Source organism: Triticum urartu, chromosome 7A (genome assembly GCF_056163025.1).
Source record: "Triticum urartu cultivar PI428250 chromosome 7A, HENAU_Tu73, whole genome shotgun sequence".
In the NCBI taxonomy this organism is placed as follows: domain Eukaryota; kingdom Viridiplantae; phylum Streptophyta; class Magnoliopsida; order Poales; family Poaceae; genus Triticum; species Triticum urartu.
In genome coordinates, this window is record NC_141879.1 from 634,386,993 (window position 1) to 634,412,026 (window position 25,034).

General features: G+C 45.7%; 1 protein-coding gene and 1 pseudogene across 1 annotated transcript; one reads left to right on the plus strand and one right to left on the minus strand.

The window, feature by feature from the left end:
* The window catches only part of LOC125519163 (polyubiquitin-like), a 278,280-nt pseudogene that overhangs the window by 197,997 nt on the left and 55,249 nt on the right, over nucleotides 1–25,034 (plus strand).
* On the minus strand, nucleotides 5,308–6,749 carry LOC147960884 (uncharacterized). Its single transcript, XM_087535712.1, has 2 exons — nucleotides 5,672–6,749; nucleotides 5,308–5,351 (listed from the first exon to the last, which is right to left on the minus strand). The coding sequence occupies exons 1-2, from the start codon at nucleotides 6,420–6,422 to the stop codon at nucleotides 5,308–5,310; spliced, it is 795 nt and encodes a 264-aa protein (XP_087391838.1). The 5' UTR covers nucleotides 6,423–6,749.

The window sequence follows — 25,034 nt, forward strand, 5'->3', positions numbered from 1 at the left end:
ATTACGCATTTTTGTACCTGAAAGTAATTTGGAATTTTATGGCTTATAAAAATTAAAATATAGGGTATGTATGATACACATAGATTATTTTGTTTGTTTCATTAAGCCTGTTTATGGATCCATTATTCATGGACTGTCCAACTACTAGTCTGTAGCCTGATTCCTCCAGCTAAAGGATTTATTTTTGTCTGTATACACTAGCTAGCTGTTGGGCTTCCTTGACATGCATCTCCCGTTTTACACAGATGAAGAAAAAGGAAATGTAAAACTTGCTGCGTTTTCTTAGTAGTTTCAATGGTGAACATCACTATGTTGATCATATCTACTATATAATTCACGTTCGACTTTTCGGTCTCCGTGTTCCGAGGCCATATATGTATATGCTAGGCTCGTCAAGTTTAACCTGAGTATTCCGCGTGTGCAACTGTTTTGCACCCGTTGTATTTGAACGTAGAGCCTATCACACCCGATCATCACGTGGTGTCTCGGCACGAAGAACTTTCGCAACGGTGCATACTCAGGGAGAACACTTCTTGATAATTTAGTGAGAGATCATCTTAAAATGCTACCGTCAATCAAAGTAAGATAAGATGCATAAAGGATAAACATCACATGCAATCAATATAAGTGATATGATATGGCCATCATCATCTTGTGCTTGTGATCTCCATCTCCGAAGCACCGTCGTGATCACCATCGTCACCGGCGCGACACCTTGATCTCCATCGTAGCATCGTTGTCGTTACGCCATCTATTGCTTCTACGACTATCGCTACCGCTTAGTGATAAAGTAAAACAATTACAGGGCGTTTGCATTTCATACAATAAAGCGACAACCATATGGCTCCTGCCAGTTGCCGATAACTTCGGTTACAAAACATGATCATCTCATACAATAAAATATAGCATCACGTCTTGACCATATCACATCACAACATGCCCTGCAAAAACAAGTTAGACGTCCTCTACTTTGTTGTTGCAAATTTTACGTGGCTGCTACGGGCTGAGCAAGAACCGTTCTTACCTACACATCAAAACCACAACGATAGTTTGTCAAGTTAGTGCTGTTTTAACCTTCGCAAGGACCGGGCGTAGCCACACTCGGTTCAACTAAAGTGAGAGAGACAGACACCCGTCAGTCACCTTTAAGCAACGAGTGCTCGTAACGGTGAAACCAGTCTCGCGTAAGCGTACGCGTAATGTCGGTCCGGGCCGCTTCATCTCACAATACCGCTGAACCAAAGTATGACATGCTGGTAAGCAGTATGACTTGTATTGCCCACAACTCACTTGTGTTCTACTCGTGCATATGACATCTACGTATAAAACCTGGCTCGGATGCCACTATTGGGGAACGTAGTAATTTCAAAAAAATTCCTACGCACACGCAAGATCATGGTGATGCATAGCAACGAGAGAGGAGAGTGTTGTCCACGTACCCTCGTAGACCGAAAGCGGAAGCGTTATGACAACGCGGTTGATGTAGTCGTACGTCTTCACGATCCGACCGATCCAAGTACCGAACGTACGGCACCTCCGAGTTCAGCACACGTTCAGCTCGATGACGATCCCCGGACTCCGATCCAGTAGGGCGTCGGGGATTAGTTCCGTCAGCACGACGGCGTGGTGACGGCGATGATGTTCTACCGACGCAGGGCTTCGCCTAAGCACCGCTACGATATGACCGAGGTGGAATATGGTGGAGGGGGCACCGCACACGGCTAAGGAACGATCACGAAGATCAACTTGTGTGTCATGGGGTGCCCCCCTCCTCCGTATATAAAGGAGGGAGGAGGAGGGGGCCGGCCAAGGGGGTGGCGCGCCCTAGGAAGGGGAAACCTACTCCACAAGTAGGTTTGCCCCTCCCTTTCCTAATCCAAGAAGGAGGGGGAAGGAAGGAGTGGGAGAGGGGAAAGGCAAGGGGGGGGGGGCGCCCCCCCTTCCTTGTCCTATTCGGACTCAAGGGGAGGGGGCGCGCCTCTTTCCCTGTCCGGCCCCTCTCTCTCTCCACTAGGGCCCAACAAGGCCCATTAGTTCCCGGGGGGTTCCGGTAACCCTCCGGCACTCCGGTTTTCTCCGAAATCACCTGGAACACTTCCGGTGTCCGAATATAGTTGTCCAATATATCAATCTTTATGTCTCGACCATTTCAAGACTCCTCGTCATGTCCGTGATCACATCCGGGACTCCGAACAACCTTCGGTACATCAAAACTTATAAACTCATAATAAAACTGTCATCGTAACGTTAACCGTGCGGACCCTACGGGTTCCAGAACTATGTAGACATGACCTAGAACTGTTTCCGGTCAATAACCAATAGCGGAACCTGGATGCTCATATTGGCTCCTACATATTCTATGAAGATCTTTATCGGTCAAACCGCATAACAACATACGTTGTTCCCTTTGTCATCGGTATGTTACTTGCCCGAGATTCGATCGTCGGTATCCAATACCTAGTTCAATCTCGTTACCGGCAAGTCTCTTTACTCGCTACGTAATGCATCATTCCGTAACTAACTCATTAGCTACATTGCTTGCAAGGCTTATAGTGATGTGCATTACCGAGATGGCCCAGAGATACCTCTCCGACAATCGGAGTGACAAATCCTAATCTCGAAATACGCCAACTCAACATGTACCTTCGGAGACACCTGTAGAGCTCCTTTATAATCACCCAGTTACGTTGTGACGTTTGGTAGCACACAAAGTGTTCCTCTGGTAAACGGGAGTTTCATAATCTCATAGTTGTAGGAACTTTGTATAAGTCATGAAGAAAGCAATAGCAACATACTAAACGATCAAGTGCTAGGCTAATGGAATGGGTCAAGTCAATCACATCATTCTCCTAATGATGTGATCCCGTTAATCAAATGACAACACATGTCTATGGTTAGGAAACATAACCATCTTTGATTAATGAGCTAGTCAAGTAGAGGCATACTAGTGACATATTTGTCTATGTATTTACACATGTATCATGTTTCCGGTTAATACAATTATAGCATGAATAATAAACATTTATCATGATATGAGGAAATAAATAATAACTTTATTATTGTCTCTAGGGCATATTTCCTTCACCTGTTTCCTTGAGTAGATCCAAGATATGCTTCCGTTGTGAGAGGAAGATACCCTTTGATCCTCGTGAGACCTCTATACCAAGAAAGTATCTTAGTTGTCCCAAGTCTTTCACTTCAAACTCCTGTGCAAGGTGATGTTTCAGACCTGCAACTTCTTTGGAATCATCTCCAGTAACCACAATGTCATCTACATACACTATAAGGATTGCCACTCTGCCATCAGTGTGCTTATAAAATAGTGTATGATCGGCATTGCTTTGAAGATAACCCCTTTTTAGCATGGCTTGTCTAAACCGATCAAACCAAGCTCGTGGTGACTGCTTTAAGCCATACAAAGAGCCATGCAAGCGCATCACCTTTCCAATGGTTTGACTCGACTCAAACCCAGGTGGAATATGCATATATACCTCTTCTTGAAGATCACCATGAAGGGAAGCATTCTTCACATCCATCTGATAAATATACCAACCTAGGTTTATAGCACATGATATTAGCGTCCTTATTGAATTCATCTTTGCCACTGGTGCGAAGGTCTCTTCATAATCGATTCCATATGTTTGTGTGTAGCCCTTTGCAACAAGGCGTGCTTTATATCTCTCCACCTTACCCTCAGGAGTGTGCTTAATAGTGAAGACCCATTTACATCCTACAGGTTGCTTGCCTGGTGGTAGATCCACGAGCTCCCAAGTCCCATTCTTCTCCAAGGCTTACATCTCATCAAGCATTGCTTCCTTCCATTTTGGGTCCTCTATAGCAGTTTTCCAATTAGATGGTGTGGACACAGAGTCTAAAGAGGCAATAAAGCTTTTGAATGGTAGACTACAGTAATCATAGGAAATGAAATTCGCTATGTCATGTTTAGGTCCAACAAAATCTTTGAGCTGTCCTGGGATGATTCGATTTCTAATTGGTTTCCTCAAAGCAATAGGTTGATCATCTTGAGGAGTATGAGTAGATAATTGGTTATCACTTTGCCTTGCGGTGCTAATAGGAGCAATGGAACTAGAAGAGTTAGTGTTAGTACATGGGTCCTCATGCATGGTAAGCTCACCCTCTTGAGAAGGAAGTGAAGTATTTTCCATTGTATCTTGTATGTCTCCATGACCAGAACCATTAATACACCCATCATTATTTGTCTCCTCCCCCTGATTTTGAGCATTATCAAGAATGGGTAACCCACCTGAAGTGGAAACAAGAATAGGGCTTAATGGAGGGCCTCCATCATCACTCTCCCCCTCTTGTTGCACTTCAGGTGGGGATAAGGCAATGCCAGTGTCATTTGTTGGTCCATAATATGATTCATGTTCACGGAACGTCACATCCATGCTCACAAAAAAACGACGCTCCGAAGGACACCAACATCTATAACCCTTTTGGGAGGCAGAATAACCCATGAAAACACATTTGAGAGCACGAGGGTCTAATTTTCCAACAGAGTTCCTATAGTCGTGCACAAAGCAAACACACCCAAAGACCTTCGGAGGAACTACAAAATCATTAGATTTCAAGAGACACTCAACAGGTGTCGTATGACCAAGAACCCGAAGAGGCATACGGTTTATCAAATATGTTGCAGTTTTTATTGCTTCCCCCCAAAGAAATTTAGGCACATTCATTGTAAACATAAGTGAGCGTGCAACCTCAAGCAGATGTCTGTTTTTACGCTCTGCAACACCATTTTTCTCTGGAGTGTTAACATAGGTCGTTTGATGTTCAATGCCATTTGAGGCAAGGAACTGTCCAAATTCTTGGTTGACATATTCAGTTCCATTATCTGAACGCAAAGTTTTAATAGTTTCCCCATGTTGATTTTTAATAAGAGCACATAGATCTTTAAAACCCGAGAACACGTCACTCTTACGCTTCAAAAGATAAAGCCAAGTGTAACGACTAAAGCAATCTATAAAAGTTACAAACCATCGATGTCCATAAATGGAGTGAACCTCACAGGGTCCCCAAACATCAGAGTGAATCATTTCAAATGGTTTGTCACTTCTTAAACCTATACTAGGATAGGAACCCCTTGTATGTTTAGCCAATTCACAAGCATCACATACCAGGAGCTCCCTGGGAGACAACTTAAAAAGAGAAGGGTAAATATGAGATAATGCCACAAAAGAAAGATGTCCAAGCCTGTGATGGTGTAGTAGTAGTTCTTGACCAGGAGACAGACATGATGCAAAAGCAACTTCATCACTTCCTTCATCAAGATAGTAGAGTCCATCATGCACGGTCCCAGTCGCCAACAATCTCCCTGTGTCTATGTCCTGAAAAGCACAACAGGTAGGATCAAACCAACATCTACAATTAAGGGATTGAGTAATAGAGCTAACGGACAAGAGATTGACTGGAAATTTTGGAACATGTAGGACAGGGGATAAGGACAATGTCTTAGTGCACCTGACAGATCCACGTCCTGTAATAGGTGCCATGGATCCATCAGCTACACGTACCTTGTCCTTACCAGAACAAGGTGTATAGGAAGTGAATAAATTCGAGACTCCTGTCATGTGGTTAGTAGCTCCTGTATCAATAATCCAAGATTTTGGTTGTGCTCGAGAAGTGTGGACCTGATGATTTGGCATACCTTGGTCAGAAGTGATATGAAGGCTAGACTCAACTTTAGATGAACCTTGAGAGGAAGAGGAGCCTTCTGAGAGTCTAAGCTTGGAAGTGAAATCCTCAAGAGCTCGCACATCTACCACTGGCAGCTCCCTTGTGGATGTAGTGAGATTAGCATGTCTTTTACTTGCTCCCTGAACTCCCCCTAGCCGAGACTTCCCTTTTTCCCACCAAGATGGATAGCCATGCAGCTCAAAACACATATCCTTTGCATGTCCGGTCCTTTTGCAATGGTTGCAAAATAGTTTGCTTTTATCTATTTTACCAAACGGCCTTGGAGCATGGCGAGCTTGTATGGATAGGGCTGCACGTGCATATGAATTTTCCTGACCATGCTCCTTGGGTTGAATAAGACGAGTCTCCTCCTCAATCACACTAGAGATGATATCGTCAAGGCTTAGCCATTCAGTTTTGGAGAATATTAGCTGACGACGGAGGTCAAATTCCTGATTCAGGCCATCAAGGAAGAGCTTGCCCACAAATGGTTCAAACCAGGTATGGTGAATAGCCATGTCATTCTTGTCAACGGGTTGAAATGGATGGTAATAATGCAACTCCCTGTACAATCTCTTTATCTCACCAGCATACTCAGTCACTGATTTTGAGCCTTGCTTTAAGTGAGTCAACTCCTGCATGATGCGAGTAGCCTGCATCTTATTTGATTTTCCTGAGAATTGCTTCTCTAAAGCTCTCCACACTTCAGATACAGTGGTCATAGTCTCAACTTGCTCTCAAATTGATGGTTCCATGCTTCCTAATAACCAGACCAACACTCTGTCATTGATCTGTTTTGTGCTAGTGCCACTTTCATCAGCACTACGCAATTCTTCGTAACCATGATAACTCAGGATTAACTGGGCATGTCGTGCCCAACTGATGTAATTGCCCGGTCCAGCCAACTTCACCGGATTAGGCTCAAGCGCATACTTGACTGCTTCAGGAACCAATTTGAGTTGTTGTTGCTGCTCAAATACTTTGCTAAAAATTTCATATAACTTATCCACACTACTATCCCCTGACTTCTCCTTGGTTGGATCTGCCATGATTTACCACCACCAAAAGAGCCAGTCACACAGGACTTCTTTTGCAGCACTCCACCAGCAACAACACACAAGCAGCACAAAAGCAAAGTACTAGCAGAGTCGATGGCAACTAAATGTACTAGTACTCTCGAATGCACACAAGTAGCAGAAGTATTTTAATCCGGCCACCAAGCAGAGATGAGATATACGGCAACACTAATCACAGTTGACCAAAAGCAACCACAATCAGCAATAGCAAGCCAGCTTACTCCTTCGGCAGGAACAGCCGCACCAAGCAGTTTCCCAGCGTCAGAGTATGGCAAATACCAGGAGTACGCTCAGCCACACCGGACGGCAGCTCGAGTGCGCAACAATCACCACCGATAGCCAAAAATCACGGCAACACAGCACCGCAGTAGGTTGAAATCACAGCAAAAAACAGAGAAGATTAACCTGCTCCGATGCCATGTTGAAAATCATATGAGATTTGAGTGATTTGAGCTAGGGATTTGAGGGAGCATGAAGAGGATTTGGGGAAACTCTGGATCATTCCACACCGATCCCTTCTCTATGTACTCATTTATATTTGTTTGTACAATTTACATTTTAGTCCCTAAGAAGTCACCTAATTACAGTATTCATACACCAACAAGTATCTTTCAAGTATAATGTCATTGTAGGGTAGTAAGGAAGGCAACAGATTTAAACTTTATTAACCATACATGAGAGCTCAGTGTTATTTCATGAAGAAAAGTAAATGTACAACATCTTACAGTTCCACTTAAAAGATGCTAGCCACTTACAACAACTACATTCACGTTAAACATCCATACTAGATTTAGAGATAGCAAAACACTACACTCTGGTTGTAGGCGCCCCAGATGATTGAGCAATCATCACCAAGGAGCAGCCGTCAAAAGCTACCCTGCGTATGCCACATGCCATATCACCACGGAGTCCCATTTCTAAGCCTGTGATCCTGTTGGGTGTCATAGAATCATGAAATTCTTTCATTTGATCCTGAGGCAATCAAGTTCAGTTGCTGCAAAGCCTTCTAAAAAATCTTGCCGGTCTTCCACTCCTCTAATAGAGCATAAGGATAGTCTATCTCCTTCCCAATGGCATCAGGCAAAAACTCTTTTGGTAGTGCCAATAGTGAGTCGTCAGCTTGATGTGCAAATACACCCACCTTGTGCGCTTCCCGGGATAATATCCTGATCTGTTTCAAGATATCATCCAGTGATGTTATCTGATATCACCCTTACTAACAATGATATGCTTCTTGTTGTGGGTCAGTTGCATGTTGATTGCTTTCTTAGCTTCACTTGAGTAATGTCCGTAAGTCTGAATCCAATATGATGGTGGAGGAGCTGGTGACGAAGCAACCTCAGTAGCGCTCGAAGGTGGAGAAGCGGCTGGTGAAACTGCAGCCTCAGTCTCACTTGAAGGAGCAACCTCAGTAGCGGTCGGAGGTGGAGAAGCGGCTGGCGAAACTGCAGCCTCAGTCTCACTTGAAAGAGCAGCCTCTGGCTCACTAGATGGTGCACAGGTAGGTTGCGAATTAGGCGTATCTAGATAAGTCCTTGCAACAGTAATTGATTCGCAAACTGCATTGAGAACGCATTGGATGCGTGCAGCTTCAGCTATATGAACTACGAAGATTTTGATAGCTTGCTTCAATAAATCTGTAGACCTTCCGTCGCACTTGGATATGACATGAAATGCGTGTCTGAGGGCTTCAGCTCCTACCCATGTGTCACTGACACTATGCCCACCAACGCCAGCAGCGGTATAACTACCCGTAAAGTCAAGCACAGTGTATCCTCATCACATATAAAATCCTTCTCTTTTTTGAATACAAACATACCGTGATCATTTCTGAAGGCTCTGAAATATAACTTGTTTGCCAAAATTGGAAAGTTGATGGATTTTTTGCAGTGTAAGACCTCAAGATGGAATGTACCTACTCCTGGTGGAGTATATACCTCGCTCCCAGGTCCATAGATAGATGAGACATCAACACGCTCCCCATAGTCATAGCAAAACTGCCGCAACTTTGCAATTACTTTCATCAGGCTCGATTTCACTTGAGCTTTCGTACCATCCAAACATAAAACACTGGAGTTCTTTGCCTTCAAAACGATTTCATCCTGAAACTTTCTCTGCAAAAACATCAAAAATTAAGTTCACAATTTACATGATGACAATGAAAAAAGAAAGAATGCAGGAATTTAACTCGTTAGTGTAACCGATAATCCATGCTTGCCTAAGCTATAAACAATAGCCATGATGAAGCCCTTGAACAGAGGTTCCCCTATACATTTAATAAACAAACCTGATAAAGAATACCCATGATTATACCCTTGGACTTAAGGAGATTAATTTAATTACATACATTTTCTACTTCCAGACTTTTTCTCTATTAACCATTAGTGGTTGCTGCTTTTCCTTCATTGTTCATTCGCCATTTTTTGTTTCAGAGTTATCATATTCTTCATGTTTTGAATGAGCTGCCAGGGAAGGAATATTGGTTTTACAGTTCTCTCTGTCAGAGGCCAGCTGAGTCATGCTTACTTTATTAACTTTGCTATTAGACAGATGGAACTATTTGATTTTTCCCATTCAATTAAGCAATCTTTTGAGGAGCTTGAAATGAGCTTGAAATAAATAATATTTCCCCACCTAAAAACATTTCTCTTCATCAGAAGACTAGATACTTTAAACAAGTTTAAAGCAAAAGATTTCAACATCATGATTCACACCAATGTGGCAAGCCTTGGTATTGACAATTAAAGAGTTTGCCCACCTAATGCCAAACAGCATGGAACAAAAATGGTGTAGCAGAACCAAATAGAAATGGCAATGGCGTGCACAGTGCTGAAACAAAGGAAGATGACAACAGAATTCTGGGAGGGGGAGGCAATGAGCATTGTCGACTTCTTGCTCAACTGTGATCCCACCAAATCCCTCGCTGGTAAAATGCCTTAGAAAGTGTGGAACGGCTACAAGCCAGTGATCCACTACTTGCGCACCTTGGGGTTGTTAGCACACGTAGGAGTAGGGCAATCTCCACAAGCTCGCTGATCGCAGCTTTCCATGCCATCTTTATCGGCTACGACAAAGGAATGAAGGCATACCGGCATCTAGACTCTATAAAAACACATGCCCTCATCGCTGGTAACAACACAGATTTCTATGTTCTTCTATGATCGCCACGTAAAAGACATGTTTCTCAAATGAAAATAAAATCACGATCAAATTTCAGAACTACAGTACTACAATGTTTTTATTTTTTGTTTCCGGAGCATTACAATTATCTAAAAATTATAGTGTGTATAGGTACACCGCAGCTCAGACATCACTCTATCTGAAAATTATTTTACAAGAATTAAAGAATAATATAAGTTCAGCAATTTGATACCTTTCTTCGGGAAAAAAATCTGCGCATTTGAGGAAAAATATGATATGAAGAAGACAGCGTTGGCAACATTTCTCTCCGGCGTATTAGAGGGAGGTACAAATAAGCGTGCACCTGTAGAATTATCATCCAGGTCAGAAACATTTATGTTACAATGTGGATGTGTGTAGGAGTCTGGCCCAAGTGGCCCGTGTGTGCTTTCATATATAATGATCTATCATCTAAGTATAACAAAATGTAATAATTGATGTACCAAAACCAAAAACATAAAGATCCTCATAATATCAAAACACTAGAATTTAGAAGATCCAACACAAGATCGTATACGAGGGCAAAGTATATAATCCTGGTAATCCCAACAGAAAGAAGTGACCCATATAAATTAATATGAACATTAAAAACTACTCCCTCCGTCCCATAATGTAAGACATTTTCACAAGCTAAGATGGCTTGTAAAAACATCTCATATTGTGGGACGGAGGGAGTACCATCTTGGAATAAAAAGTTTAAATGGAACCAAGTTACAACTATGGCAGATTATGTGCCAATGTGGGGGTGGATAAGAGGAAGTTTAAGTTACAGCAAGAACAAGAGCCTTAACAGCAAATCTGTAATGCCCATAAATAATAATGATAAATCTCATGCAAATTTTCGAACCAATATTGTTAATAACAAGTCCTTCATAAATGTGTTGCCCACATGGCAGATTATGTGTCATGTCCCGGCGCCGATGGAGACTATTTCCCATTATATTTTCATAAACTTTTATGAAGTTCACACAGAAAGGTCACAGTAAAATGTCATTTTAAAAACAAACGGAATTCATATATAATATAAGAACACACCCATAACAAATCCGCAGTAAATACAAATAAAAGTTGAGTTAGTAACTTCTTTTATCATTGTTTTTCCATAAGTGCTGTCCGGCTCATTTATGCAAGTACATGCATCAGCAAACAGACCAAGCAGCAGTGGCAACTGGAATGAGGAAGGAAACATTTTGAAAAAATTAAAGACTTAACAGATGAACTAAAGCACGCATAAGATGTAAAGCAATTACAGAAGAAAGGAAAAGTGGACAGAACAATTCTTTGCTGAGCAAAATCTAAAGGTCCAGCTTATTAAATCGGTATACATCAATTAACATATGAAAGAAGCTTCAGTAAACAACAAGAGCAAAAAAAATGCCTTAGCATCATGTACATTGGGAAGAACAGCTCAATTAATCAGAATAAAGAAGTGGTATCTAGCTATTTCAGAAAGGACTACCTCAACACATATCAAGCCTCTTTCAAAATTAGAGTCAATTGCACCAGCAGCTTGTGCGGCTTTACTCAGATATCTGATCTGCCACCACTTCACCTGAAAAAAGAATTCAAGCTTGTAATAAATAGGATTATCAAAAAAATATGGCACTTCAATCCATATTACATTATTACTTATCGCTCAAATGTATGTAGACATATTTCAGTGCTAGATACTCCCTCCGTCCGGAAAAACTTGTCCCTCAAATGGATGTATCTAGCACCAAGTTAGTGCTAGATGCATCCATTTGAGGGACAAGCCTACAAGCCATTTCGGACGGAGGGAGGTATTTTTTTTAAATACTTGTTATTTTTTTTAAATCCACTAAAGAGAGGTATTTTAAATCCGTGTTCTTACTTGCTACTTAGACAGGAAATAAAGAGAGGTATTTTTTTAAAATGAACTGGCTACCTGTTATTTTTAACAAAAGTAGATTTGATGAATTACCAATTGATCAGTTATCCACTAAACTTTTCAAAAAAAGAGGGGTTTCGGAACAGCAATGCAGATCGAAGAAAACACATGTGAACATCATGAGTGAGGAAAAGGAGACTAAAATCTGGTTGTTCTTGATCTACAAGTGTTATTGTCAACACACTCTGAGAGCTAAGGTGCACCGAAACTGGCAATTCTGTGCAAAAAAATTGCGGTGATATACCTCAAGTTGCTTGATTTTCATCTTCACATAACTAATGATCCCATCACCGCTCCAATTTGCCACAATTGAAATGGGTGAGCTTAATGGATAGACAATCTCAACATCTTCCCTTGCACCATACTCAGCAGCCCACTTGAGGAACGACAAAAGCTTTAAATAAGCAATAGTCAATATTAAGAAAGAAGCAACATTCTAGACATGATCATAAATGCAAACCATGTTGATTCGCAACAATCATAGTAGGTCGACATAGTGCTGGTGTGTCACAATATATACCGGACCAAATTAAAGAATACATGGCCCAAGCTGGACAATGCTAAACAGTAATAACATACATATGCAGAACTCATGTGCATATTCTTTTATCAACATGTAACATACAAGTGTGGCTACAAGTGTTGTATATCTGTGTAAGACAAGTCTACTGAAACAATCTAGGCAAGCATACAGAAAGCTTGACAACAACAGCATTTATCTCACCGTGTCAGGAACAATTTGGTCTGCACCCGTCTTCAACATGTAGCACTTAATAGCTTCAGTTAGACCATCATCTTCAGGCTTTATCAAGGGATAATCATTGTCACGGACATTTGCTTCACCCTATAAGATGCAGAAATACAGACTCAGTCTACTAAGACACCACTGACATTGGTAAATCAAGTGCTTTATGTATGCATGAAATGAACGCATCCAAACAAAGATCAAAGATAGCCCCTTACCTGCTCTACAAGCGCGAGCGGTTGTGCCGATGCGAACCGATTGTGCATCGCCATGTCCCCGGGACCGTGTGCATCATCACCTGGACTCGGCACCGCAAGATCGCTCGGATCCCCCTTCGAACCCTTCAGTAGATCCTTGGGGGTAGCCGAGAAGAAGCGCGACGGAGCGTGCGCCTGAACCCAGCTCGCCCCGTGGTACCGGCTCCTCCTCTTCCACCACTCCTCCGTGTTGATGCCCGGCGCCAGATCCATCGTTCCCAGCATGAGTGAGATCGCGTGCCGCTGCACGGCAAGATGGCGGCGCCCCGACGCATCGGGGACCTCTGCTGCCTTGGCGAGGTAGAGACTGGGAGGGGGCGGCGCGGTGTAGGGGGAGCGGCCACATCTCGACAAGCCTCGCCATAACCCGCGCCAGGCGTGCTCTGCGCCGGCAACTAATTGCTAACCCTCGCGAAGGAATCGGAGGAGGCGGCGAGGAGGGGGAGAGGAGAGGAGAGAGAGAGCTGCAGAGGCGGGGATGGAATGGGGAGAGGAGAGAGAGATGAAGAGGCGGTGTGGGGGCGGAGATTTCCGAGGACCTGCTTTTTTGATAGACTTGGTGTATGGAACGTAGGTTTTCTAAACCGTCAGATTAGAAATAAGCGTTTTTGATTGTAGAATGCTGCCTGTCCCTTGGTTTCGCTGGATCAGGTCTACAAGCTTCCCGCGCGGGTGTACACCACTTTTCTGACACCTTTTGTGCTAGCTATTCGTAGACGCGGTGCATGGGCCGAGAGTCGGGATAGAGGTCCAACAACAGACTACTTCTTCTCATGGAAGCAGTGTACCGGTGTATATCTCTTTGTTTTGCCTCCTTCGCCATAGCTCTACCTTTTTTTCAAAATGAAAAATGCTTGGCTCCTTGGGTCACGGCCGGTCTCACGGGTCAGCCATACCTCTAGCCCCTGCGACTTGTACAGCTACGAAGTACGGGTGCGTGCACGCAGAACCACCCAGACACCCATAACCTATCATATTTTTATACAAGAGGAGAACCAGTTTTACAGGACTGACAAAGTACAACAACAAATTGATTGGATTGGATGGCAAATGGACACCACACCAGAATACATAGGCTACTCCCTTGCACCATACTCAGCAGCCCACTTGAGGAACGACGAAAGCTTTAAATAAGCAATAGTCTATATTAAGAAAGAAGCAACATTCTAGACATGATCATAAATGCAAACCATGTTGATTCGCAACAATCATAGTAGGTCGACATAGTGCTGGTGTGTCACAATATATACCGGACCAAATTAAAGAATACATGGCCCAAGCTGGACAATGCTAAACAGTAATAACATACATATGCAGAACTCATGTGCATATTCTTTTATCAACATGTAACATACAAGTGTGGCTGCAAGTGTTGTATATCTGTGTAAGACAAGTCTACTGAAACAATCTAGGCAAGCATACAGAAAGCTTGACAACAACAGCATTTATCTCACCGTGTCAGGAACAATTTGGTCTGCACCCGTCTTCAACATGTAGCACTTAATAGCTTCAGTTAGACCATCATCTTCAGGCTTTATCAAGGGATAATCATTGTCACGGACATTTGCTTCACCCTATAAGATGCATAAATACAGACTCAGTCTACTAAGACACCACTGACATTGGTAAATCAAGTGCTTTATGTATGCATGAAATGAACGCATCCAAACAAAGATCAAAGATAGCCCCTTACCTGCTGTACAAGCGCGAGCGGTTGTGCCGATGCGAACCGATTGTGCATCGCCATGTCCCCGGGACCGTGTGCATCATCACCTGGACTCGGCACCACAAGATCGCTCGGATCCGCCTTCGAACCCTTCAGTAGATCCTTGGGGGTAGCCGAGAAGAAGCGCGATGGAGCGTGCGCCTGAACCCAGCTCGCCCCGTGGTACCGGCTCCTCCTCTTCCACCACTCCTCCGTGTTGACGCCCGGCGCCAGATCCATCGTTCCCAGCATGAGTGAGATCGCGTGCCGCTGCACGGCAAGATGGCGGCGCCCCGACGCATCGGGGACCTCTGCTGCCTTGGCGAGGTAGAGACTGGGAGGGGGCGGCGCGGTGTAGGGGGAGCGGCCACATCTCGACAAGCCTCGCCATAACCCGCGCCAGGCGTGCTCTGCGCCGGCAACTAATTGCTAACCCTCGTGAAGGAATCAGAGGAGGCGGCGAGGAGGGGGAGGGGAGAGGAGAGAGAGAGCTGAAGGGGCGGGGATGGAATGGGGAGAGGAGAGAGAGATGAAGAGGCGGTGTGGGGGCGGAGATTTCCGAGGAGGTGCTTTTTTGATAGACTTGGTGTATGGAACGTAGGTTTTCTAAACCGTCAGATTAGAAATAAGCGTTTTTGATTGTAGAATGCTGCCTGTCCCTTGGTTTCGCTGGATTAGGTCTACAAGCTTCCCGCGCGGGTGTACACCACTTTTCTGACACCTTTTGTGCTAGCTATTCGTAGACGCGCTGCATGGACCGAGAGTCGGGATAGAGGTCCAACAACAGACTACTTCTTCTCATGGAAGCAGTGTACCGGTGTATATCTCTTTGTTTTGCCTCCTTCGCCATAGCTCTACCTTTTTTCAAAATGAAAAGTGCTTGGCTCCTTGGGTCACGGCCGGTCTCACGGGTCAGCCATACCTCTAGCCCCCGCGACTTGTACAGCTACGAAGTACGGGTGCGTGCACGCAGAACCACCCAGACACCCATAACCTATCATATTTTTATACAACAGGAGAACCAGTTTTACAGGACTGACAAAGTACAACAACAAATTGATTGGATTGGATGGCAAATGGACACCACACCAGAATACATAGGCTACTCCCTTGCACCATACTCAGCAGCCCACTTGAGGAACGACGAAAGCTTTAAATAAGCAATAGTCAATATTAAGAAAGAAGCAACATTCTAGACATGATCATAAATGCAAACCATGTTGATTCGCAACAATCATAGTAGGTCGACATAGTGCTGGTGTGTCACAATATATACCAGACCAAATTAAAGAATACATGGCCCAAGCTGGACAATGCTAAACAGTAATAACATACATATGCAGAACTCATGTGCATATTCTTTTATCAACATGTAACATACAAGTGTGGCTACAAGTGTTGTATATCTGTGTAAGACAAGTCTACTGAAACAATCTAGGCAAGCATACAGAAAGCTTGACAACAACATCATTTATCTCACCGTGTCAGGAACAATTTGGTCTGCACCCGTCTTCAACATGTAGCACTTAATAGCTTCAGTTAGACCATCATCTTCAGGCTTTATCAAGGGATAATCATTGTCACAGATATTTGCTTCACCCTATAAGATGCAGAAATACAGACTCAGTCTACTAAGACACCACTGACATTGGTAAATCAAGTTCTTTATGTATGCATGAAATGAACGCATCCAAACAAAGATCAAAGATAGCCCCTTACCTGCTGTACAAGCGCGAGCGGTTGTGCCGATGCGAACCGATTGTGCATCGCCATGTCCCCGGGACCGTGTGCATCATCACCTGGACTCGGCACCGCAAGATCGCTCGGATCCGCCTTCGAACCCTTCAGTAGATCCTTGGGGGTGGCCGAGAAGAAGCGCGACGGAGCGTGCGCCTGAACCCAGCTCGCCCCATGGTACCGGTCCTCCACTTCCACCACTCCTCCGTGTTGATGCCCGGCGCCAGATCCATCGTTCCCAGCATGAGTGAGATCGCGTGCCGCTGCACAGCAAGATGGCGGCGCCCCGACGCATCGGGGACCTCTGCTGCCTTGGCGAGGTAGAGACTGGGAGGGGGCGGCGCGGTGTAGGGGGAGCGGCCACATCTCGACAAGCCTCGCCATAACCCGCGCCAGGCGTGCTCTGCGCCGGCAACTAATTGCTAACCCTCGTGAAGGAATCAGAGGAGGCGGCGAGGAGGGGGAGGGGAGAGGAGAGAGAGAGCTGAAGAGGCGGGGATGGAATGGGGAGAGGAGAGAGAGATGAAGAGGCGGTGTGGGGGCGGAGATTTTCGAGGACCTGCTTTTTTGATAGACTTGGTGTATGGAACGTAGGTTTTCTAAACCGTCAGATTAGAAATAAGCGTTTTTGATTGTAGAATGCTGCCTGTCCCTTGGTTTCGCTGGATCAGGTCTACAAGCTTCCCGCGCGGGTGTACACCACTTTTCTGACACCTTTTGTGCTAGCTATTCGTAGACGCGGTGCATGGACCGAGAGTCGGGATAGAGGTCCAACAACAGACTACTTCTTCTCATGGAAGCGGTGTACTGGTGTATATCTGTTTGTTTTGCCTCCTTCGCCATAGCTCTACCTTTTTTTCAAAATGAAAAGTGCTTGGCTCCTTGGGTCACGGCCGGTCTCACGGGTCAGCCATACCTCTAGCCCCTGCGACTTGTACAGCTACGAAGTACGGTTGCGTGCACGCAGAACCACCCAGACACCCATAACCTATCATATTTTTATACAAGAGGAGAACCAGTTTTACAGGACTGACAAAGTACAACAACAAATTGATTGGATTGGATGGCAAATGGACACCACACCAGAATACATAGGCTACTCCCTTGCACCATACTCAGCAGCCCACTTGAGGAACGACGAAAGCTTTAAATAAGCAATAGTCAATATTAAGAAAGAAGCAACATTCTAGACATGATCATAAATGCAAACCATGTTGATTCGCAACAATCATAGTAGGTCGACATAGTGCTGGTGTGTCACAATATATACCGGACCAAATTAAAGAATACATGGCCCAAGCTGGACAATGCTAAACAGTAATAACATACATATGCAGAACTCATGTGCATATTCTTTTATCAACATGTAACATACAAGTGTTGTATATCTGTGTAAGACAAGTCTACTGAAACAATCTAGGCAAGCATACAGAAAGCTTGACAACAACATCATTTATCTCACCGTGTCAGGAACAATTTGGTCTGCACCCGTCTTCAACATGTAGCACTTAATAGCTTCAGTTAGACCATCATCTTCAGGCTTTATCAAGGGATAATCATTGTCACGGATATTTGCTTCACCCTATAAGATGCAGAAATACAGACTCAGTCTACTAAGACACCACTGACATTGGTAAATCAAGTGCTTTATGTATGCATGAAATGAACGCATCCAAACAAAGATCAAAGATAGCCCCTTACCTGCTGTACAAGCGCGAGCGGTTGTGCCGATGCGAACCGATTGTGCATCGCCATGTCCCCGGGACCGTGTGCATCATCACCTGGACTCGGCACCGCAAGATCGCTCGGATCCGCCTTCGAACCCTTCAGTAGATCCTTGGGGGTGGCCGAGAAGAAGCGCGACGGAGCGTGCGCCTGAACCCAGCTCACCCCATGGTACCGGTCCTCCTCTTCCACCACTCCTCCGTGTTGATGCCCGGCGCCAGATCCATCGTTCCCAGCATGAGTGAGATCGCGTGCCGCTGCACGGCAAGATGGCGGCGCCCCGACGCATCGGGGACCTCTGCTGCCTTGGCGAGGTAGAGACTGGGAGGGGGCGGCGCGGTGTAGGGGGAGCGGCCACATCTCGACAAGCCTCGCCATAACCCGCGCCAGGCGTGCTCTGCGCCGGAAACAAATTGCTAACCCTCGCGAAGGAATCAGAGGAGGCGGCGAGGAGGGGGAGGGGAGAGGAGAGAGAGAGCTGAAGAGGCGGGGATGGAATGGGGAGAGGAGAGAGAGATGAAGAGGCGGTGTGGGGGCGGAGATTTCCGAGGACCTGCTTTTTTGATAGACTTGGTGTATGGAACGTAGGTTTTCTAAACCGTCAGATTAGAAAGAAGCGTTTTTTATTGTAGAATGCTGCCTGTCCCTTGGTTTCGCTGGATCAGGTCTACAAGCTTCCCGCGCGGGTGTACACCACTTTTCTGACACCTTTTGTGCTAGCTATTCATAGACGCGGTGCATGGGCCGAGAGTCGGGATAGAGGTCCAACAACAGACTACTTCTTCTCATGGAAGCGGTGTACCGGTGTATATCTCTTTGTTTTGCCTCCTTCGCCATAGCTCTACCGTTTTTTCAAAATGAAAAGTGCTTGGCTCCTTGGGTCACGGCCGGTCTCACGGGTCAGCCATACCTCTAGCCCCTGCGACTTGTACAGCTACGAAGTACGGGTGCGTGCACGCAGAACCACCCAGACACCCATAACCTATCATATTTTTATACAAGAGGAGAACCAGTTTTACAGGACTGACAAAGTACAACAACAAATTGATTGGATTGGATGGCAAATGGACACCACACCAGAATACATAGGCTACTCCCTTGCACCATACTCAGCAGCCCACTTGAGGAACGACGAAAGCTTTAAATAAGCAATAGTCAATATTAAGAAAGAAGCAACATTCTAGACATGATCATAAATGCAAACCATGTTGATTCGCAACAATCATAGTAGGTCGACATAGTGCTGGTGTGTCACAATATATACCGGACCAAATTAAAGAATACATGGCCCAAGCTGGACAATGCTAAACAGTAATAACATACATATGCAGAACTCATGTGCATATTCTTTTATCAACATGTAACATACAAGTGTGGCTGCAAGTGTTGTATATCTGTGTAAGACAAGTCTACTGAAACAATCTAGGCAAGCATACAGAAAGCTTGACAACAACAGCATTTATCTCACCGTGTCAGGAACAATTTGGTCTGCACCCGTCTTCAACATGTAGCACTTAATAGCTTTAGTTAGACCATCATCTTCAGGCTTTATCAAGGGATAATCATTGTCACGGACATTTGCTTCACCCTATAAGATGCAGAAATACAGACTCAGTCTACTAAGACACCACTGACATTGGTAAATCAAGTGCTTTATGTATGCATGAAATGAACGCATCCAAAGAAAGATCAAAGATAGCCCCTTACCTGCTCTACAAGCGCGAGCGGTTGTGCCGATGCGAACCGATTGTGCATCAGCATGTCCCCGGGACCGTGTGCATCATCACCTGGACTCGGCACCGCAAGATCGCTCGGATCCGCCTTCGAACCCTTCAGTAGATCCTTGGGGGTAGCCGAGAAGAAGCGCGACGGAGCGTGCGCCTGAACCCAGCTCGCCCCGTGGTACCGGCTCCTCCTCTTCCACCACTCGTCCGTGTTGATGCCCGGCGCCAGATCCATCGTTCCCAGCATGAGTGAGATCGCGTGCCGCTGCACGGCAAGATGGCGGCGCCCCGACGCATCGGGGACCTCTGCTGCCTTGGCGAGGTAGAGACTGGGAGGGGGCGGCGCGGTGTAGGGGGAGCGGCCACATCTCGACAAGCCTCGCCATAACCCGCGCCAGGCGTGCTCTGCGCCGGCAACTAATTGCTAACCCTCGCGAAGGAATCGAAGGAGGCGGCGAGGAGGGGGAGGGGAGAGGAGAGAGAGAGCTGAAGAGGCGGGGATGGAATGGGGAGAGGAGAGAGATATGAAGAGGCGGTGTGGGGGCGGAGATTTCCGAGGACCTGCTTTTTTGATAGACTTGGTGTATGGAACGTAGGTTTTCTAAACCGTCAGATTAGAAATAAGCGTTTTTGATTGTAGAATGCTGCCTGTCCCTTGGTTTCGCTGGATCAGGTCTACAAGCTTCCCGCGCGGGTGTACACCACTTTTCTGACACCTTTTGTGCTAGCTATTCGTAGACGCGGTGCATGGGCCGAGAGTCGGGATAGAGGTCCAACAATAGACTACTTCTTCTCATGGAAGCAGTGTACCGGTGTATATCTCTTTGTTTTGCCTCATTTGCCATAGCTCTACCTTTTTTTCAAAATGAAAAATGCTTGGCTCCTTGGGTCACGGCCGGTCTCACGGGTCAGCCATACCTCTAGCCCCTGCGACTTGTACAGCTACGAAGTACGGGTGCGTGCACGCAGAACCACCCAGACACCCATAACCTATCATATTTTTATACAAGAGGAGAACCAGTTTTAGATGACTGACAAAGTACAACAACAAATTGATTGGATTGGATGGCAAATGGACACCACACCAGAATACATAGGCTACTCCCTTGCACCATACTCAGCAGCCCACTTGAGGAACGACGGAAGCTTTAAATAAGCAATAGTCAATATTAAGAAAGAAGCAACATTCTAGACATGATCATAAATGCAAACCATGTTGATTCGCAACAATCATAGTAGGTCGACATAGTGCTGGTGTGTCACAATATATACCGGACCAAATTAAAGAATACATGGCCCAAGCTGGACAATGCTAAACAGTAATAACATACATATGCAGAACTCATGTGCATATTCTTTTATCAACATGTAACATACAAGTGTGGCTACAAGTGTTGTATATCTGTGTAAGACAAGTCTACTGAAACAATCTAGGCAAGCATACAGAAAGCTTGACAACAACAGCATTTATCTCACCGTGTCAGGAACAATTTGGTCTGCACCCGTCTTCAACATGTAGCACTTAATAGCTTCAGTTAGACCATCATCTTCAGGCTTTATCAAGGGATAATCATTGTCACGGACATTTGCTTCACCCTATAAGATGCAGAAATACAGACTCAGTCTACTAAGACACCACTGACATTGGTAAATCAAGTGCTTTATGTATGCATGAAATGAACGCATCCAAACAAAGATCAAAGATAGCCCCTTACCTGCTCTACAAGCGCGAGCGGTTGTGCCGATGCGAACCGATTGTGCATCGCCATGTCCCCGGGACCGTGTGCATCATCACCTGGACTAGGCACCGCAAGATCGCTCGGATCCGCCTTCGAACCCTTCAGTAGATCCTTGGGGGTAGCCGAGAAGAAGCGCGACGGAGCGTGCGCCTGAACCCAGCTCGCCCCGTGGTACCGGCTCCTCCTCTTCCACCACTCCTCTGTGTTGATGCCCGGCGCCAGATCCATCGTTCCCAGCATGAGTGAGATCGCGTGCCGCTGCACGGCAAGATGGCGGCACCCCGACGCATCGGGGACCTCTGCTGCCTTGGCGAGGTAGAGACTGGGAGGGGGCGGCGCGGTGTAGGGGGAGCGGCCACATCTCGACAAGCCTCGCCATAACCCGCGCCAGGCGTGCTCTGCGCCGGAAACTAATTGCTAACCCTCGCGAAGGAATCAGAGGAGGCGGCAAGGAGGGGGAGGGGAGAGGAGAGAGAGAGCTGAAGAGGCGGGGATGGAATGGGGAGAGGAGAGAGAGATGAAGAGGCGGTGTGGGGGCGGAGATTTCCGAGGACCTGCTTTTTTGATAGACTTGGTGTATGGAACGTAGGTTTTCTAAACCGTCAGATTAGAAAGAAGCGTTTTTTATTGTAGAATGCTGCCTGTCCCTTGGTTTCGCTGGATCAGGCCTACAAGCTTCCCGCGCGGGTGTACACCACTTTTCTGACACCTTTTGTGCTAGCTATTCGTAGACGCGGTGCATGGGCCGAGAGTCGGGATAGAGGTCCAACAACAGACTACTTCTCATGGAAGCGGTGTACCGGTGTATATCTCTTTGTTTTGCCTCCTTCGCCATAGCTCTACCGTTTTTTCAAAATGAAAAGTGCTTGGCTCCTTGGGTCACGGCCGGTCTCACGGGTCAGCCATACCTCTAGCCCCTGCGACTTGTACAGCTACGAAGTACGGGTGCGTGCACGCAGAGCCACCCAGACACCCATAACCTATCATATTTTTATACAAGAGGAGAACCAGTTTTAGAGGACTGACAAAGTACAACAACAAATTGATTGGATTGGATGGCAAATGGACACCACACCAGAATACATAGGCTACTCCCTTGCACCATACTCAGCAGCCCACTTGAGGAACGACGAAAGCTTTAAATAAGCAATAGTCAATATTAAGAAAGAAGCAACATTCTAGACATGATCATAAATGCAAACCATGTTGATTCGCAACAATCATAGTAGGTCGACATAGTGCTGGTGTGTCACAATATATACCGGACCAAATTAAAGAATACATGGCCCAAGCTGGACAATGCTAAACAGTAATAACATACATATGCAGAACTCATGTGCATATTCTTTTATCAACATGTAACATACAAGTGTGGCTGCAAGTGTTGTATATCTGTGTAAGACAAGTCTACTGAAACAATCTAGGCAAGCATACAGAAAGCTTGACAACAACAGCATTTATCTCACCGTGTCAGGAACAATTTGGTCTGCACCCGTCTTCAACATGTAGCACTTAATAGCTTCAGTTAGACCATCATCTTCAGGCTTTATCAAGGGATAATCATTGTCACGGACATTTGCTTCACCCTATAAGATGCAGAAATACAGACTCAGTCTACTAAGACACCACTGACATTGGTAAATCAAGTGCTATATGTATGCATGAAATGAACGAATCCAAACAAAGATCAAAGATAGCCCCTTACCTGCTCTACAAGCGCGAGCGGTTGTGCCGATGCGAACCGATTGTGCATCGCCATGTCCCCGGGACCGTGTGCATCTTCACCTGGACTCGGCACCGCAAGATCGCTCGGATCCGCCTTCGAACCCTTCAGTAGATCCTTGGGGGTAGCCGAGAAGAAGCGCGACGAAGCGTGCGCCTGAACCCAGCTCGCCCCGTGGTACCGGCTCCTCCTCTTCCACCACTCCTCCGTGTTGATGCCCGGCGCCAGATCCATCGTTCCCAGCATGAGTGAGATCGCGTGCCGCTGCACGGCAAGATGGCGGCGCCCCGACGCATCGGGGACCTCTACTGCCTTGGCGAGGTAGAGACTGGGAGGGGGCGGCGCGGTGTAGGGGGAGCGGCCACATCTCGACAAGCCTCGCCATAACCCGCGCCAGGCGTGCTCTGCGCCGGCAACTAATTGCTAACCCTCGTGAAGGAATCAGAGGAGGCGGCGAGGAGGGGGAGGGGAGAGGAGAGAGAGAGCTGAAGAGGCGGGGATGGAATGGGGAGAGGAGAGAGAGATGAAGAGGCGGTGTGGGGGCGGAGATTTCCGAGGACCTGCTTTTTTGATAGACTTGGTGTATGGAACGTAGGTTTTCTAAACCGTCAGATTAGAAATAAGCGTTTTTGATTGTAGAATGCTGCCTGTCCCTTGGTTTCGCTGGATCAGGTCTACAAGCTTCCCGCGCGGGTGTACACCACTTTTCTGACACCTTTTGTGCTAGCTATTCATAGACGCGGTGCATGGGCCGAGAGTCGGGATAGAGGTCCAACAACAGACTACTTCTTCTCATGGAAGCGGTGTACCGGTGTATATCTCTTTGTTTTGCCTCCTTCGCCATAGCTCTACCTTTTTTCAAAATGAAAAGTGCTTGGCTCCTTGGGTCACGGCCGGTCTCACGGGTCAGCCATACCTCTAGCCCCTGCGACTTGTACAGCTACGAAGTACGGGTGCGTGCACGCAGAACCACCCAGACACCCATAACCTATCATATTTTTATACAAGAGGAGAACCAGTTTTACAGGACTGACAAAGTACAACAACAAATTGATTGGATTGGATGGCGAATGGACACCACACCAGAATACATAGGCTACTCCCTTGCACCATACTCAGCAGCCCACTTGAGGAACGACGAAAGCTTTAAATAAGCAATAGTCAATATTAAGAAAGAACCAACATTCTAGACATGATCATAAATGCAAACCATGTTGATTCGCAACAATCATAGTAGGTCGACATAGTGCTGGTGTGTCACAATATATACCGGACCAAATTAAAGAATACATGGCCCAAGCTGGACAATGCTAAACAGTAATAACATACATATGCAGAACTCATGTGCATATTCTTTTATCAACATGTAACATACAAGTGTGGCTACAAGTGTTGTATATCTGTGTAAGACAAGTCTACTGAAACAATCTAGGCAAGCATACAGAAAGCTTGACAACAACAGCATTTATCTCACCGTGTCAGGAACAATTTGGTCTGCACCCGTCTTCAACATGTAGCACTTAATAGCTTCAGTTAGACCATCATCTTCAGGCTTTATCAACGGATAATCATTGTCACGGACATTTGCTTCACCCTATAAGATGCAGAAATACAGACTCAGTCTACTAAGACACCACTGACATTGGTAAATCAAGTGCTTTATGTATGCATGAAATAAACGCATCCAAACAAATATCAAAGATAGCCCCTTACCTGCTCTACAAGCGCGAGCGGTTGTGCCGATGCGAACCGATTGTGCATCGCCATGTCCCCGGGACCGTGTGCATCATCACCTGGACTCGGCACCGCAAGAT

Excerpts from the sequence above, each read along its gene's own strand:
- LOC147960884 (XM_087535712.1), bottom strand. The coding sequence starts at position 6,422 with ATGACCACTGTATCTGAAGTGTGGAGAGCTTTAGAGAAGCAATTCTCA. Across the intron at positions 5,352-5,671 it reads TCATATCACTTCTGACCAAG|GACATAGACACAGGGAGATT; the intron begins GTATGCCAAATC and ends TGTGCTTTTCAG.